General features: G+C 34.7%; 1 protein-coding gene across 1 annotated transcript; it reads right to left on the reverse strand.

The window, feature by feature from the left end:
• Nucleotides 1-250: 250 nt before the first annotated feature.
• On the reverse strand, nt 251-14,313 carry mfrn (mitochondrial iron transporter mitoferrin). Its single transcript, XM_022081005.2, has 6 exons — nt 13,690-14,313; nt 13,256-13,478; nt 12,690-12,746; nt 2,285-12,133; nt 1,504-1,604; nt 251-757 (listed from the first exon to the last, which is right to left on the reverse strand). The coding sequence occupies exons 1-4, from the start codon at nt 13,807-13,809 to the stop codon at nt 11,379-11,381; spliced, it is 1,155 nt and encodes a 384-aa protein (XP_021936697.2). The 5' UTR covers nt 13,810-14,313; the 3' UTR covers nt 251-757; nt 1,504-1,604; nt 2,285-11,378.
• Nucleotides 14,314-17,577: the final 3,264 nt, after the last annotated feature.

A 17,577-nucleotide genomic window follows, 5' to 3' on the forward strand; every position in this document is an offset into this window, starting at 1 on the left:
AGTTCAAGGCCACAAACCTAGAGCAAAGAAAATTCCTCTGAAAATGGCTGCCTTCCGAGTTGAAGACCCTTGTAGTCTGGAAGTACCGACAAAAATATTTGGACCGAAGACTTATAAAGATGGGTCAAATTCCGCCTTGACAATGCAAAAATCAAATGTACCGATGGCAAGAAAATTCATAAATACCACTGTGTAACACTGGTTTCTTGTTATAAGCACCACCTGACAAACAATTAATACTGTTCAATCCTTAACTTCAGTGCAAATTTATTCTCAAAATGGGTATACATATCAAAAAATAAATTGTATTTTTAATACATGCATTTCCTGTTTTCTTACAGAAAACAAGTACATAAATTTGCTTACAAATCCACCAAATGATAAATTAGCAATATTGTAATCTCACCTATACTGCCATTTTTTCCCATACACACATTCCAAATACATATTAACATTTTAAGACATACAAATTACTTTCCAAGAACCTCATATAATGTGATCTACCCTATTTGTAAATCAACTGTGGTGAAGGGTTCAGTTACTATAGGCAAGACGCGTAATTGTCGATGCAGAGACCTTGGAGGAACGTTGTAGGCTGGGGCACTTGCGTATTCTTCTTTGGCATGACATTCAAAATCAAACTGCACCAACCAGAACATTATCTGCTTCTTCCTGCACATTTGTTCCACTTTCAAATAAATCGGTTCATTAATACGCTCTTCACTGAGGTCATCCAGGTGAATGCATAAAAATGAACCTGAGGAGAATCAAAATATGTAATCCAACTAGGAAATGGGGTACAGAAAAAAAAGCACATTACAATTTTATGGCTGCCTATGTTTAAACAGGATACAGCGTATATGAGACACATGAACCTTTGAGTGCATCAATAATGTACGGATTATTTAATGATGCTGTATCAAGTGCAGTACTTATATTTAGAAGCTAGAACTGCATTTATAAACATCTTTTGAGAGTTTGTCTTTGATTCTTGTAATGGGCTAAGGCTGATGCATGCTCAGTTTACTGAACAAGAGAAATAATAAACCTTTTTCATAACATGTTTTGTGATTCAATTGAGACATTTAATTTAAAATGTTTTAATCACATTTTTACAGGTATTTTAAATAGAAAAGGCCAACTACTATGCCAAGGAGGTTATGTTTCTTGGATTAAGATTTTCTTGCATTTATTATTCACTTCATCGCAGCCCAATGTGGTCAATAGGGAATGAATTGATTGTGGTCTATATACTTCTCTGGGATTTGCCTTAAAGGACTAAAAGAAAGTACAAAATGTCTTAAGACAGAACAGCTGGTACTCCATCTAAGCTACGACTTTTCTGAATGTGTTTCTTACTTTATTCGTAATTTACTTTGTTAGGTGATCAAGAAACAAATCAGGTGAACGTACTTTTAAAATGAGCCCTAGCTCTTCATATATCCCAATCATAGCAACAATCACAAGGAACTTGTCTACACCTAGTCAAAGATATTCCTGTACCTGATGCATCAAATGACTGGTTGTCCTATCTTGGGCTATGTCCAATTGTGACGAGGCAACTTCAGTGACCTGCCAATGGCTATAAGTCCACATGGATCAACCTGCAACATAGGATTACTAATTTATGGCATGTGGGTCTTCATATAACATATGGCCTGACCATCTGCATCTGCATGGTTGCCTGAAGAGTCAAGACATGGCCAACCACTGGATGAACTCAAGGCCAATATCAGAGAAGTGATTTGAGCTCTACACTATATGTTACACGTGAGAGACGATTTCATTAAGTGCCTCCAACCATGTACATCACTGTGGAAAGGAGAGCATTTACTATATTCTGTTTCAAAAATGTAAGCAGTATGTGCATCAAAATTAATTTTGTAGATTTACGTTGTTAATGTGTCAGTTTATATTACTTCCTCAATAAGCAGAATCTATTCACAAATGAAAATAGTCAACTCTTCTCTGCTGGACCCTGTGTGATTAACTCATTCACAGTTAAAATTGTTCACAATGAGATTTAAAAACTTCTCTGTGCCTAATAATCCTAATATCTGACATTTTTAAAATACTGTAAGTTTTTAAATTCTCTGAGATGCTTTAATGTTACAGAAGAAACATCTTGAGAATTATGATCTGACACTTTCATAGCAACTAAGAATAATGAATTCTTCTTGGGCTACCAGCCGTGTTCACCTGACACAGCTAGTAGCCCAAGAAAAATGAATATCTTGAGGATTACATACTGATGGCAGTACAGGTGTTCAAGCACAAGACAAACCTTATTGTGTAGACTGAGGCACTTTACAGGAACCAAATGATAATAGTTGTCCATGGAATTGATAAGGCTCACATGGATCCATGCCACCAATTTCTGATGAGAAGGTATCAACTGGTAACCCTGTGGGCTCAAATCATACAATAAACTGCAACTTACTTAAATGCTGTGTAAATAAACAACTTTCTACATCAAGAAGCCAATGTAAGAATGATAAAATTTATCACTAACAATGGGCAATGCCAACAAAATTGTATGTACTTGCATATGAAATATCCCTTCACAATGTGCACAATTCACTTGCAGAATGAAAGATATAGGGGAAAAAAATATATTCCTTTTAACTCTTTAATTTCATGACATTAGAGAATTTCTTTAAATATTCACTCATATCAGTAAATTATTTCTGACTCTAACAATAGTTTATTTTTTTCATAAACAGGAATTTCTGAAGAGAAGTATTGGTATTAAAGAATCAAACTTCACAATAATACTAAAAGTAATGACATTAAACAGTAGCCACTCTCGCATTACAACAGGAACATACTTACTTTCATTTGCAATAAATCATGTAAAACATTTACCAAAAGTCACAGCAGCAAGCATAAAGATGGCCATCTTTTGGGCACTGGCAAACTTCTGACTACATGGCACAACTACAGAGAAGACAGCCATCTTATATTTATCAACAGTCCATAAAGTATTTTTTGCATCCCATTCAATGCACTATTAAAGAACCAAAGAATCAGTCATGATTACTTGTTACTGGAGATTAAAACTCAAGCAATGTATATAAAAAAATGTAACAGGCACTGTGCATGAAATGCACAGTGCCTATTACATGGTGTTTGATGGACTATATATGATATTGTTTATACCCCAAGAATCTTCACAGGTTTAGTTTTACATGTTGACACTCATCTGTCCTCTATAAAAGCTAGTCCAAGCACAGTAATGTTGGTACGCCTGTTCATCAGGAAGTGCACTTCTTTCCTCAGCCATACCGCGAGCTAGTGTGAAGTCTGTTCTTGGTACTCATAATCACCACCTGCAACTGGACTCAGATCACTATTACCAGGTACATATGAGATAGGCAGCCATGGTTCTGAACTTCCAAATTTTACAGTTTACATATTTATGTAACACTTCAGCTTTTGAAGATAATCCAAGTCAACTGCTAAATGTCTCCCAATGTTTTGGTAAACAATACAGCTGCCATATTCAGGGTGAATGTCTGTGGGAGAGTAGGAGAGTCCTTACAAAGATATTACATACTGAGAGTTGAATCATGCAATTATCTAATACAGAGTGACTGCGTGGTTCAGAAAAAAGGTGACAAAAAATATGAATTTAGGATGGTGAAGTGAAAAAGTGAAGCAAGATAAGAAGGTAGAATCAGGGAAGTGGGCTCCTCTACATTCCCAGAAATATTCAACCTGAAGCTGAAAAATGTAACATTTGCCAAAGAAAACTTAAAAAGTCACTGCATCTTTTACTTTGGTTATTACATACATTCTCTGATCCTATGAGACCATCATCAGTATCTTACTCAACTAATATTGTGGACTAGCTGCTTTCACATTATCAGACAATTCTTTACCTATCTGTATCTAATGTACTGCATAGTGATTTCTTTGGTCTTATATTATAACCTAACTGATACTTGAACCTCTGAATTGAAATGTTTACACGACTCTATGTGGAAGTTCAACGTGTACTTCAATACACTATTACATATCAGCATTATAATCACCTTGTCTCTTATTTACTTGCATCTGATGTAGTGATTCTTTACACTTGGTGACAATATACCTCAAACATGACATCCGAATCACTAAATCACACTGCTTAGACTCAAATGATTGTCTGAAACTAGTAATGCAAAAATTCAGAGATTCAAACAACAACAGAGTTATATTACAGAATGAGGGCAGATTACTGCACGTCAAATACGAGACTCAAAATTATTTAATAAAATGACACCAATGAAAGATGCTAGGTGAGTAAGGCACCAAAAATGGTTTCACAGGATGGGAATGCATGTGTAATAATAAAAGCAAACAGTGAGTAAAAAGCTGTTGGTAAAGTGTGAACAATATAATATTACAAGCTAAATGGTAAGAAAATGAACACTGCCAGTCATCTGCAGTTTCAATAACTCTACTTCCAAAAATATATTACACACTACTAACATACTAATTTTCATTTTGCTTAAATTTAATTTTGGTTTTTATAAATGTGTCAGAAGCTGAAGTCAGAACAAAATATCTATGTACTGAAGTAAAGATGATGATGATAAGTGTGATATGCATTCAGTCAAATTTATATTTGTACTAACAGAACTATAAATAATTTAATCCAATTTTTATGGCAATACTCTGAATTCATATAAAACCATATTTCATAATTAAGACACAGAATTAAATTTTTGGTGAACTGAGAAATTAACCAATCACTGTAAAGTACAGTTTTGAGGCAAAATTGCATGCCAGTGTGTTGAAAAAGCATGCCTATTTCCTTGGACATCCCTGCTTTACAATTACAAAAAAATATCCTAGAATCCTTTACAGAAACAAGTCAGGTAATGTTGCATTTACGAAGATATCTGAAAAATACTGCATCTTCATATATATTTTTTTAAAATCCTTTTGCAAAACTGTACAATCTTGAAACAATCCCTGTTTGTCTCAAACATTTTCTCTTTTCCATCATCAACTGAAAGGACTTGTATTTACATTTAATATACAATATTTAATTCAAATTCCTCAGTCACAATAGATCTGAGAAACTATGAGCACAATATAAGTGCTAAATTAGATAGATGCAGGTTTCTCAAATTCTGGAGTTTTTGTAAGGAAATTTTATCAACCATTAATCCCTTTTTATCTCCTATGAAATATAAATGAAATTTCTCTATGCAATTTTACAATGACAAAATACTGACAATGAGATCAAAATTCTTTATAAAATTTTTGCTTCTGAAACCTGCAAAAAATTCAGCACTCATATTCATGATACAGAATTTTCATCATTCAAAAGTAAGAGGGTGATTCCATTACATTTATAATAGTGACATAATTTGGAACTCTAGTTGTGCTAATAAAACATCCAAGCATATAATATTGTGATATGTTATGAGCAATTTCGCCATAAATGATACAAACCCCTTAATTTAACACACAAATAAACTTTTGAAATTGAGCATTTATTCCTGTTTTACCAGTTTAAAGAATTTGGTTTATGAAAGATTCACAAAATATTTTTACTAATTAAAATATAATTGGAGCCATAAAACTGAAACATATTTTGTACGAAATACATAATTTTGAATGTAATTGATAGAGCAGCTGAATAAGATAAGCAACTGTATGGAATCTTGCAAGTCATGGATGTCTGTCTTTCATTTCCGGATTTTTAAACTGTGAAGGGTTATGTATCAACTGCATTTCTCTGTCAATTCACATGAATGACATATATGTAAATCAAGCAACAAACAGTACCACTTATATAATGTTTCAACCCTTCATGACCACTATATGCTTCCTGGATACTTCTGGAAGAAGAACAATGTGAAACACTACACCTACCTGTTGACATAGTAAATTTTATGGTTCTTGGATGACAAGACCTTAGACATTCTAATTAAGACAGAACATACTTCAAAATAAAATAAACATGCTCAAAAACACTGCAAAAACCAATGATGAACAGTCTCCTAACGGCATGCTGTTCATGCTGGGGTTTACAAGAACCGAGCAATTGGTGTCCATAATTATCAAGGTATTCATTTTAAACAGTGAATAGGCAGACATGTGAAAGTCAGTAACAGAGTTACAAAGAATGAATAGTTCCTTTGGAACTATAACATGAGTATGAGTTAACATTCTTGAAGCATCCTTCCAGACTCATGTTTCAATAACCTAGGTAGAAATCAATCTAATAATGGTCTCTTTTCAAATTCATCATATCACTTCAATGTGGAACTCCTCCACTATCAACAGAAAGAAGTCACATTTAATAGACTTGCATAATTCCAACACCAAAACTCTTAATGCTAGCTGCATACACTTCTATACTTATCACGAATCAGGTTAAGAAATACAAATTCCAAATAAAAGTGTTAAGATAATGAATGGGACAGAGAGGATATGTAAGGTGGACAAATGGCTATTTACACCTGAAAACAGAAGTGGCAAGAAACAATGGTGTTAACATAAAGCATCAATCACAAATCAAAATGTCTTGAGGTTAAAAATTAAAGTCTATGATTGATATTGTTTACAATAAAATGACAAAAAAGAGTAATGTGTTACATTTATTACACTATCCTATATAAAATGGAGTGACAGCTCTTATCTGAATCAATGATATTACTTCCTTTCAAAGTCAATATCATCACAAAATGATAAGGACTCTATCACAGCCAAAATTTGCGTTTATAAAATAACTTGTGAATGGTGACAAAATACAATAGGCTAAAACTGTCAATCTATCCCACACCATGTCAGTTTCCTACTCTGAATTTCATTGGCATATTATTTGAATATTTTTAATTTCATGCATTCATTTAGCTTTTCTTCAAGTTCACATAAGCTCACAGCGAGTGGAATTAATGACTGTGCAGAGCATTTTTGACTTATAAATATTCCAAACTCACTTGGTCAATAGTGAATTCAGACTTCCTTCTGCAATTAAATTCTTTGTGAAAAGTATAGTTGTGTTGTTCTTGCATTGTTAAAATATGATCATGACAAATGAACATAAAGTATAGTTCAATTATACCTAAGACAAAAGTACATGACTTCTTTAACACCAACTGCCTTTTTCTTATCTGCTAGTCTAATGAGTTTGCAAACATGCTGTGGACAGTTTTTCTATAATGCAAAATCCCTTTGCTTTGACCTAGTACAGAAGGCATGTAATACAGTGGTTAAAACTAAAACTAAAATCATAATATGTAAGTGCCTGCTTTTAAATGCCAAATATGAATTATCAACTGAACCATTCAAGCAATAAACAAGTGTACAAACATGTGGTATTCTACATATCACAGACACAAACTAAATGGTACCTGAATTATACTTCTGCAAGTCTTTAAACTGTTTTTCACCAACAAAAATCTATATTTAGAAAATTATTCCAATCACCAAAATAAATTTTTGTCATCAAAACTTCAAAGAAATAATGTATAAATTATATAGAAATACCAAATATTTCAATTTTTAATCTTACTACTGTCATAATGTGTCATCAAATTAAAGTACAATTCATTGAGTGACAACAGGGAAAATAAATTTAGTGGTATTCAAATAGTAACATTATTCTGAAGATGGTTATATCCATTCAAGAAATTGAAGAGCTGATTAATTTCAAGACAATTTATGTAAAACGTAACCCTGATGAATGACAATAATGGTGCCTGTTGGTTTTAAGATGCTTCAGTACATCCCATCACATGAAAAATAGAAAAGTTTTGAATGATGCAAATGCAGAGTGACAAAATTTTCTTTGAACATTCCATCCCAGAAAATATTTATATGATAACATCCTCAAAACATGGCAAAGTGGTCTGGATCACAATTCTAGGTTTAAAGTAATGGTAATAAATTAACATAAGGCCATTCTTGTTGTTACTTAATAATAGCTTTACACTTTTAAATTCATAAATGAATGATAAATAGATCACAAAATATACACAAAATTTTGTCTGGCATTTATACTACATAATATTTTTTTAAAGATGTGTATTTCATATCTTATATTTTAGAAGGGAACTCATACTCACTGACCCTTAGACTGTACTACGTATGTTTGACATTAACTATCATTAAAAGGCATGCCAGGATGGCTTGTTGGTTCTCAAAAAGCATTGGGGCACCAGCTTGGACCAACTACAGTCCTGGTCATACATAACCAACATATTTCAATAAAAGATTTATAAATAAATGTTTATTTATGAAACTGTTCTGCTTTTTACCTAAAATTATCAAATCCTATAGACTAGGAACTTCAACTAACTGATGTAGCTATAGACTGCAGTTTTAGCCATTGAACAGTAAACTCATGACACTAAGATTTCAAAACTACAAACTACATAAAAAGCAAACTACCTGCAAATTAAAGAAATATTACCTTTCCAAATCAATGTAAAATACCAATGTTTTGTTTCCCCATCACACAAATTCAAACGCGTTATAATAACAGGAAGTTATATCATTTTGTTTAAAATACTTCACTTAGCATCCACAATGCAAGGTATAATATATACCTACTGGTCTTATACAAAGACGTCTTCTGAGAGGGGGGAGAGACAAAATGATGCTATGTGCATCATGAGGCTACATGAAAATCATGACAAAGAGCTGGATAAAATATGTGTGCACAGTTTCACTTAAAAGGTCGATGTTTCCAAATTACCGAAACTTTCCTATGCCATCTGAACACAAAGTATGGCATTAAAACATAATATTCTTTCCTTTTAAAAAACAATTTCAGTCGCCAATTCAACACAAGACCTTGTAACTTTGAGGCAGAATACAAATGAATGTTGTAACAATTATACATTACTGAAGGAGCATTTTACAGGTCTGTTATAAAGTGATGACAGCCAGACATAGCACACAAAGCTGAACTTCAGACACTTATAAGATCATTATACCTATTAATACTTTACAAGTCTTCCTCACTAATGTATTTTGTATGTTTTCAAACTTACAAAGAAACCTATGTGATTATTACATCCACATATCAGCCCATGTGATAAGCTTTCATGTACAAAACCGTATCAATAATGATACGACAAACATTTACTTTAATATACACAACAACTGGTACAAATGGGGGCAAGGAATATTTCCCTCCTTGCAACTATTTACAATTTGTACAGATCCACTGCTTAATTTCAATTCCTTTAAGCACAATTAAAGTATCTTGATGTGTCTGATGGTCATTACACTTGTGATGCAGCTCAAGTAGGCTTTACTAATAAATTCACTCATTACCCTTCTTCTTGTTAGAATAAGATGTAATAACAAGAGACATATGCTCTTCAATGTAAATTTCCGACACAGTTTATGCACACCAACAATTAAAACAGATGTGTATGCATCCTGGCTAGAGGAAACAGGTACATTTTCCAAAACAAATGAATGTTATATCTGGACATGAACACTAATCAATTTGAGGGAACACATCTAGTAATAAAGTCAACCAAAAAAATGTGTTAAAAATTTGTTCTGGTGTGTTCAGCCATATTTATAAACCAAGAAAAGTATACATACACAGATGGCCAGACCACTAATGTACCAGATGAAGGATTATTACTCCCTCCTAAAACCAAATTAAACATGGATTCCAACTCAACAGTATTGTTACTTCAGTTCCATTCTAAAAACGTGACAAGTAACATCTTGTGAAATATAATTTTTTGTGAAGTCCAGAATACAAAATTAGGCCACAAAAGTATATGCACTACCTTTTCCAAAATGCAGCACATACTAGTCTTCTAATTTCTGTGGTTAAACCCAACTACAACTAAAAACCTTGCTAATTTCTCTTCAGAATAACAACTATTTATGTATATGCTAATGGTTATACAAATGAACTGCAAAGTTATGATAATGGTATATAACAATTGGTATTGCTGGATTTCTTGGTTTTGTCCACCATCTGGTATTTTGAAAAGAATACAAGGTTTCAGAAACTGGATATTTCTGTCCTCAGGTGAAACATGGGAAGTACCCACTCAGCTGGGTACATTATGAACAGTTAATCTCAGTCACCAAGAAACCCATAACCAGTCTAAGATCAAGTCTGTTCATGATAATTTGAGAGTCCAGCTCTTCAGCTTTTCTGTTTTTAAGAGACCCAACTCAGTAAGTAGGTACTTCCACATTTCACTCCAGGATTAAAGAGATCCAATTTCAAAAATGTTGTTCAATTCAATACTACTGTTTTTCTGGACTTGCTCCATTATTCAATATTCCAAAACAGCACTACATTTCAGGAGCTGTCTCTGTTCTCATCTCTATGTGAAAAGACATATTCTGTTGGGTCCAATGAAAGGATCATGACACCAGGATTGGGATTAGCCCCTTCTACTAGACCCAAGGAAATAGGTACTTTTACCTGAAGATGGGAACAGAGCCAGTTACCAAAATGTAGTGGTCTCATTTCAGAATACCAAATAATGGATCAAGCCTAGAAAAATAGCAATACTGATTGCAAGGTTCTATTGTTACACCCCTTTAGAGTCACAAAGTCCAGAGACACTAATTATATTTTCATGATTTGACAATATTATGCCATACTCTTAAACATTTACACACTACAATAATCTGGAACTTAATATGTACAAACAGAACAATATTATTGTCCAGACAATATAATTATCACAGACTTGCATTTTTAATTCTGTAGAAAAAGTAAGATAACAAACCTACTTACCCTGCATTATATAATAGCCTTAAGAGTGAACAGCAAAACTCACCCAAATAATTCTGTCAAAATGTAAAGGTCATCAGACAAAATGTACAGATGCTAAAAGGTTACAATTGTGGCTAATCATTGCATTCCATGGCTCCATATGTCACATGGGCTGAAAAATCCTATATCCTTCAGAAATATATAAATATCACTAGTTCTCCAAAGAAGCTTTAGTTCTTGCTAACTTTCATTGTGTTCGGCAAAATCATTTGTTCATTTTCGTATATTTTCGTGTCGTAAACCTGTCACACCTCTCACTACAATATTTTCTATCTTGTAACCACAGGAGCAAGGGATACCTTAATGAAAGAATCCAGCAAGTGCCAGATGCATAGTAAACATGGAGAAATCAAACTTCTTACTGGCCCACCCTTCCAAGCAAGTAGACATGTCCATTCTGAAATAATGGAGATGGACCAACGTAGTTTCAGAGTCAGTACACAGAGCAATAACAACAGACTATTGCTTCTCACAGTCACATTTTATTATGCAATACTAACTGTGGTTAAAAAGGGACTTCTCCACATCCACCTGGATAATAGGCACTTGCTGGTCATTCCACCTCACTTCCTCTATCATACACAGCTCAAACATGACTTCAAGTATCAGACATTCAACTATGGCTGATCTCAAGCAAAGCATTACTCTTTCCCAATTTGCTATCTGCATTATGGACTGTATTAAAGGACAACGCCCCATAAAGCCCAACTCCGGAGACAGATGGCAGTTCTCTCGGTGTCTTGACAGGACCTGATGATCCTCCTGTGGCACCCCAACCTTCCCACGTGTCTCCGCTTGCCTTGGAGTCCTGACGCTGCTCATCACCAGTGGTGGCATCAACAATTAATGCTGCCTGTGGTACCACCAATCTCAATGCAGAGTCACCCTGATCTCCAGCACGGGATGTAAGAAAGTATTTGAAGAACTCATACATGGACCAACATATTGCTGTTGATGGCATCTGATACAGAACACGAGCGCTCATTCCTCGGAAATACCCCGAAGGTCCTCCAAGCTTGTATACTGTCTGAATTGCATGAATCAGACCTGTGCCCTGTCCTTGCTCAGGCTGCGTGTTCAGTAATGTCTTGCAGACATCCAATGGTGTGGTTATAGCTGCAGAAACTGCTCCGGCAATGGCACCAGAAACCATGTGAGCAGTGGGGTTATAGCAACGTTTCTCGTTTGTTATATTCTGAACAAACTCGTATGTCATGAAGTGGATACTTTGGAATGGAATATTCATTGTCAGTTGTGTAGTGTATGAACGATAGAAAGCACGAATTCCTTCTGAGCGATATATCTGCACTATGCAGTCCAAGAAAGATTTGTATGGTGAATTGTACATCTGCAATCGCTGTTTCACCACTGATCAGTCACACACACAATTTAAAGAAATTCCATCCACCAGTGTTTGCAAAATCCAAGGCACATGCATCATGCATGTGTATGTATCCAAGAAGACCAAAACATGAAAAAAATGAATATAAGCATTAATAAGACAAAATTATTTTATAATACAACATATACGTTTCAGAGTGTAACTACACCACCTGTCCATAAAAAGTTCCACCATCACATCCTGAGGACACAAAATAGTTATTAATTCAATTTTTCAGCATAAAACATATAATATGTGTAAGTAAATATATACACTACACTCCTCATTAACAATCTCTGCTTCATATGGCAAATGAGAATTTCATTCTTGTTGATTACAACCTTTATGAGACTTTTGTCACTTTTCTTGTGATTTGCATAACATGTGCAGATGTGTACAGAATCACCCTCTGATCATAAACATAAAAGGTAGCATCCAGCCACATCTACAGTCTACACATGACCCATATAAAATTTGTGGACCATAAATACATTCATTTAAACTTGTGGGTTAAATTAACAACCTTATAAGTAAACACTGTACCTTCAGCTGGGTTCATTATAGCATCATGTAGGAGTGTTGCTACACATCCAGCTGCACCTGTTAACAAATAGAAGTGTCACAATTTGTACCAACAAATTCAGTAACACAGCCTAATAAAAGTCTTGATTTTGCAAACTAAACAATTTCACAATATGATAAATATGTAATTATGCCACTTCCGCACATACACATAAGACATAATCACCCTGATGACGGAGGCAGTATGACCTCGGAAACGTTGGTTAACATCGACCAGACTAAACAGCGCAACAACCCAGAAGACAGAAATCTTCAAGACAACATCCACTGCACAACTAGCAGAACTCATGTTTTATTTATGCTTACCCCAACCAAACACAATAATTAATTAAACTTATCACACTAATCTAACAACTAAAACAAACCTGAATTTGAAGAAATATACAAACATGTAAAAAAAGTTATAACTCTGCAATATACAATGTGAGCAAATGATACACAAGTAACTGGCCACTCTATTGCAAAGGAGCATCAAACCTGAAGTAACATATCATTCAGACATGGGAAGATAAATGAAAACAGCTCACCATATGCCAAATGATTTGTTCGTGTTGATCCTTGAGTGAGGGTGTTCTTTATGTACTCATAACATGAGAAGTACAATGCATGGGCAGGTCCTGCGCCCAACACAACAGCACTCATTCCACGTACAGGCCGCAGCACACCTTCATATTTAACCATACGAAACAGTGCTTCTCCCACACCTCTGTATGCAGCATTGGGTGATGGTGACAAGTTCTGCATCCGTGTCTATGTTAAAAAAATAATTTAATCCTGTTATAATATGCTTCCAAACTCAAAAAGAAGTTATCATAAATATCCTTGCACATCCTAACCTATTGTCACACCATAATTATAACAGGTTGTATCACCGCAAGCATTAGGTAATATAAATTAACTATAAGACACTCATAATTATACATTTTTTACGGATTAATAAAGTTATGTGTTTATACAATACCTTGACAGAATCTAGTGGATACATAACGCAATGCTCCATTACACCAGCAATGGCACCCGCCGTCATATGGGTCACAACGTTTTGGGTAGGAAGTGTTTCATAGTCATTATCAAAGTCCATAATAGTCTGGTTAATAATATTGACACTTCACTACGAACGTTATAGAAGTCCTTGTTAATCACTTTCTTGATAACTCAACTGTCACACACCCTCACTACAGCAATAGCGACCAGAATTCAGGTAGAAATCACCCAACACACACCGTCCAGCACGATGGTCTATAAATTTACAATCCTGGCAGTAACAGAGCTATCTGTGGTCGGCTGTTAATTTTATCTGTGATTAACACCGCCAACTAATATTTCTTGCCTATTCGCTTTGGGCATAGAAGTGGAGTGAATGTAAAAACACAGTTTGTTATATTAGAAGTAAATGTGTTTAAAATGAAAAGAACTTAATTAAATGTAATTGTTTAGCTGTCTATTAATAAAAATAAACAAACCAGTGTTTGTAATTGTAAATAACTGTAGAACAGTAAAATCGTTATAGTATCAAAGTGCGGTGGTTCGTAGAACGCCAGTGCTGCCGTGACTTCCAACGAAACGTTAGGAACTATACTGACGCGAAATTTGATTACTAAAATGGGAAGGGGGCGGGGCGTAAAATGAATATGTTTGTGCAGGATTACACAAAGATGTAAGTTGTGTTATTTTGATTTTTTAAAAATAAATTTTAAACATTTTCACACAAGTTACACTAATTTGATTTTTGACGGAAATACGTCTATACGGAAGGGTCATTCGGCAAAAACGCGAAACGAAGACGTGTAAGATCCATATCAACAATGTGTAAATATGGACCGACAACAATGGTCAGCTTGCGTCATCTGTTTACTCGGCATTGTGTTACATTACTGCCGTCAACAATCCGCTTTCGTTATTGCGGAAAGAGCTGAGCTGTGAATCGCTTGTAGAAGAAGTGCCTCGTAGACTAAATAATTTTGTGCTGATAAAAACGTTTTAGAATACCACAAGTACTTATCTTATATAAGAATTATTACAATACATTACATTCTCGACGAGAATAAACAGCGTCGTGTTTCATTATCACAATAACATTACTCCAATAAATGAACTAAATCACTTTCGGCAGAACTTCTCGCATACTATAAATAAAGAAAAGTTGGCTAGCACAGACCATTGACGCGGCCATTTTAAACTAGTGTAGTTTAAATATCTTATTCAAGTACTTAACAGCGTACATTGTTAACGTGTTTCACAAATTCCTTCACTCTGACGTATCACCCATTTAACGAAACATTATATGGGAACAAAAGAGAATACCCAAATAATGAAGGAAAACTCGATTTAATACGTATCGTAGCATAAATCATCGAATATCTGCATTGTATTGTGGTTAATCTCGTAATAAACTGTACAAGGGATAGATATAAAGTTTACCTATCCTGATTAAATAGTACATTGTCTCCAGGAGCAGACCAATACTCCCATCTCTATACAATCTTCCTATTGCCGTCATGACCTTCATTCTTGCAGTCAGTACGGACACAATTATCTAATAGCTAAGAAAGGAACTGATAAAGCAACGGCCTTGCTTCATTACAGTGCACTTGTGTTGAATTTTCCATTGCGATGTAAGATGGCAAGGGAATCGTTACATGACATAATTTCTCGATGAAGAACATCCAATAGAATTAAGCATACTCTTAACTGTTTTTGCTGTTAACGCAGTGTGGTGAAGATAAAATATGGCAAGTAATGTGTGATATGGTTGAATGTTTCACTATTACTGATGCAGTATCTGATACTTACGGCGTGGTCTGACTGATATTTATATTTTGTAGCTTAAATGCGTCATGTTTGTGTTGATTAAATATATATTTATTTTTTAAAAAAATGATATTTATATATTCATTTATTATTTTAATCCAAGAATAACACCACACTCAAATCCAAAAGTACATATCATACAGTTTAATTTAGCCTTTTTCTCTTACAAGTTTACCGAAACATGTGGTGGTAAAATAAGACTACTAACAAAAGAAATTGTTGTATAGACTAAGTAACACCTATTGATTGCACAACATGATTCCTCATATTAATATGATTTGTCATAAATTTCGGAAAATTGTTTTTTTTAATTTCCGTAACTTTTAAAACACATATCCCCTTACCTTGGGCAACGGCAAATACCAGGTGATTCAAAAAGGACTTTACAACTTTGAAAGTGTATAGAAATTTATTCAGAAGGCTTACAGAATCGGTTGAGATGTCATTTTGTAGAAAAACAAATCAAGTTTGACTCACGTTGTGCTGTAGTACCGAATTCCGTCACCGCGAGCGCAACCGGCACTGCATTTGAAAATGGCTCGAAAATTTTCTCATACAACAGTTAGACGAAGATGACCAAAAAGGACGCATTCACTTCCAGCAAGACGGCGCACCACCTCACTACCTCACAGAAGTCCGGGATTTCCTCAATAACCGTTTCCCAGGTCGGTGGATTGGTCGAACAGGGTCGATAGCATGGCCACCTCGTTCTCCAGATTTGACACCTCTCGATTTTTTCTTATGGGGTTTCATTAAAGATCGTGTGTTTGTTCCACCCTTACCTGCCAATCTCACTGAGCTCAAAGCTCGAATCACCGCCTCAGTTGCAGAAGTAACACCGGATATGCTGGATCGTGTTTGGCAAGAAATTGATTTCAGGTGGGATGTCTGCAGTATCACCAATGGCAATCACATCGAACCAAAATGAATGTTTGAGGTAAAACTTGATTTATTTTTCTACAAAATGACACCTCAACCGATTCTGTAAGCCTTCTGAATAAATTTCTATACACTTTCAAAGTTGTAAAGTCCTTTTTGAATCACCAAATAAAATAATAGGATGATCAATGAACACTATTACGGAAGGAAGGGGTCACGGTCTAAAGTCTGAGGTCTGTTATTCCGGAATTTGCCTGGCGGCACTGAGGAATATCACGAATACCTCAGTGAGACCCGAATACAAAGCAGGTATCCGAACCATTCAACCGTGACACGGGGTGAATTCGTAATGAAACAAATCAATGCGAAACTCTTCGGACAAATTATAGTGCAGACAGCCATTATGAAAATTCATCCAAATCCACAAAGCAGTCTGTTCACGCGGATGGACGAACACGTCTTCCTTCCACGCCTTACGCTTAAAATACAGAAAAGCGTACTGAAATGGCTACAAGTATTACAAAATGCACATAAATATGAAAGGAATATTCAGAATGGTTAAACAACTTTTATAAAATCACCAGCAGTATGAAGCCTGAAGTATTTTTATATAATATAATCCCATGATATTAACGCTATGACACATACGTGAGAAAGAAGATAAGATAATTATTTTCCTTTCAGAATCTAGATCAAGTAAAGCTACAACTAGAAAAAACACTTCTGAGGCAAGATAAGAAGCTGTCGGTTCGTTCCTTTATATTTAAGAGAAAAATACAATGCAATTTACAATACGTCGTAATTATACTAAAGAGTGATTCATAAATCATTGTGCCTATTCATTAATTGATGATTTGGCTTCATGTATTCTTATCTTAACTCACAAAAACAACAAGTCTGGCCAACATCCGAAAGATATAAGCACCAAGAAGGTTAAATAAGCGAAGAGTTGACTTGTATTTTGGGGTATCAGCTTCGAATCCCTGCCGGAGCACCATCTAAGAGATTTGGAAGTAATTCTCAGAATCAGAAAGAATAATATACATGTTGCTTTTGAGTTATGCACCTACAAAAAATCTCATTTCGCAGTAAAGAGTCTAAAAAAGACGTATTTGAAGTTTTATGAACATTCGCAAAATATTTCAACAATTTTATTTCT

Source organism: Zootermopsis nevadensis, unplaced genomic scaffold, assembly GCF_977971745.1.
Source record: "Zootermopsis nevadensis isolate Lab colony 2312 unplaced genomic scaffold, Znev_1.0 Znev_ptg000061l, whole genome shotgun sequence".
Taxonomy (NCBI): domain Eukaryota; kingdom Metazoa; phylum Arthropoda; class Insecta; order Blattodea; family Termopsidae; genus Zootermopsis; species Zootermopsis nevadensis.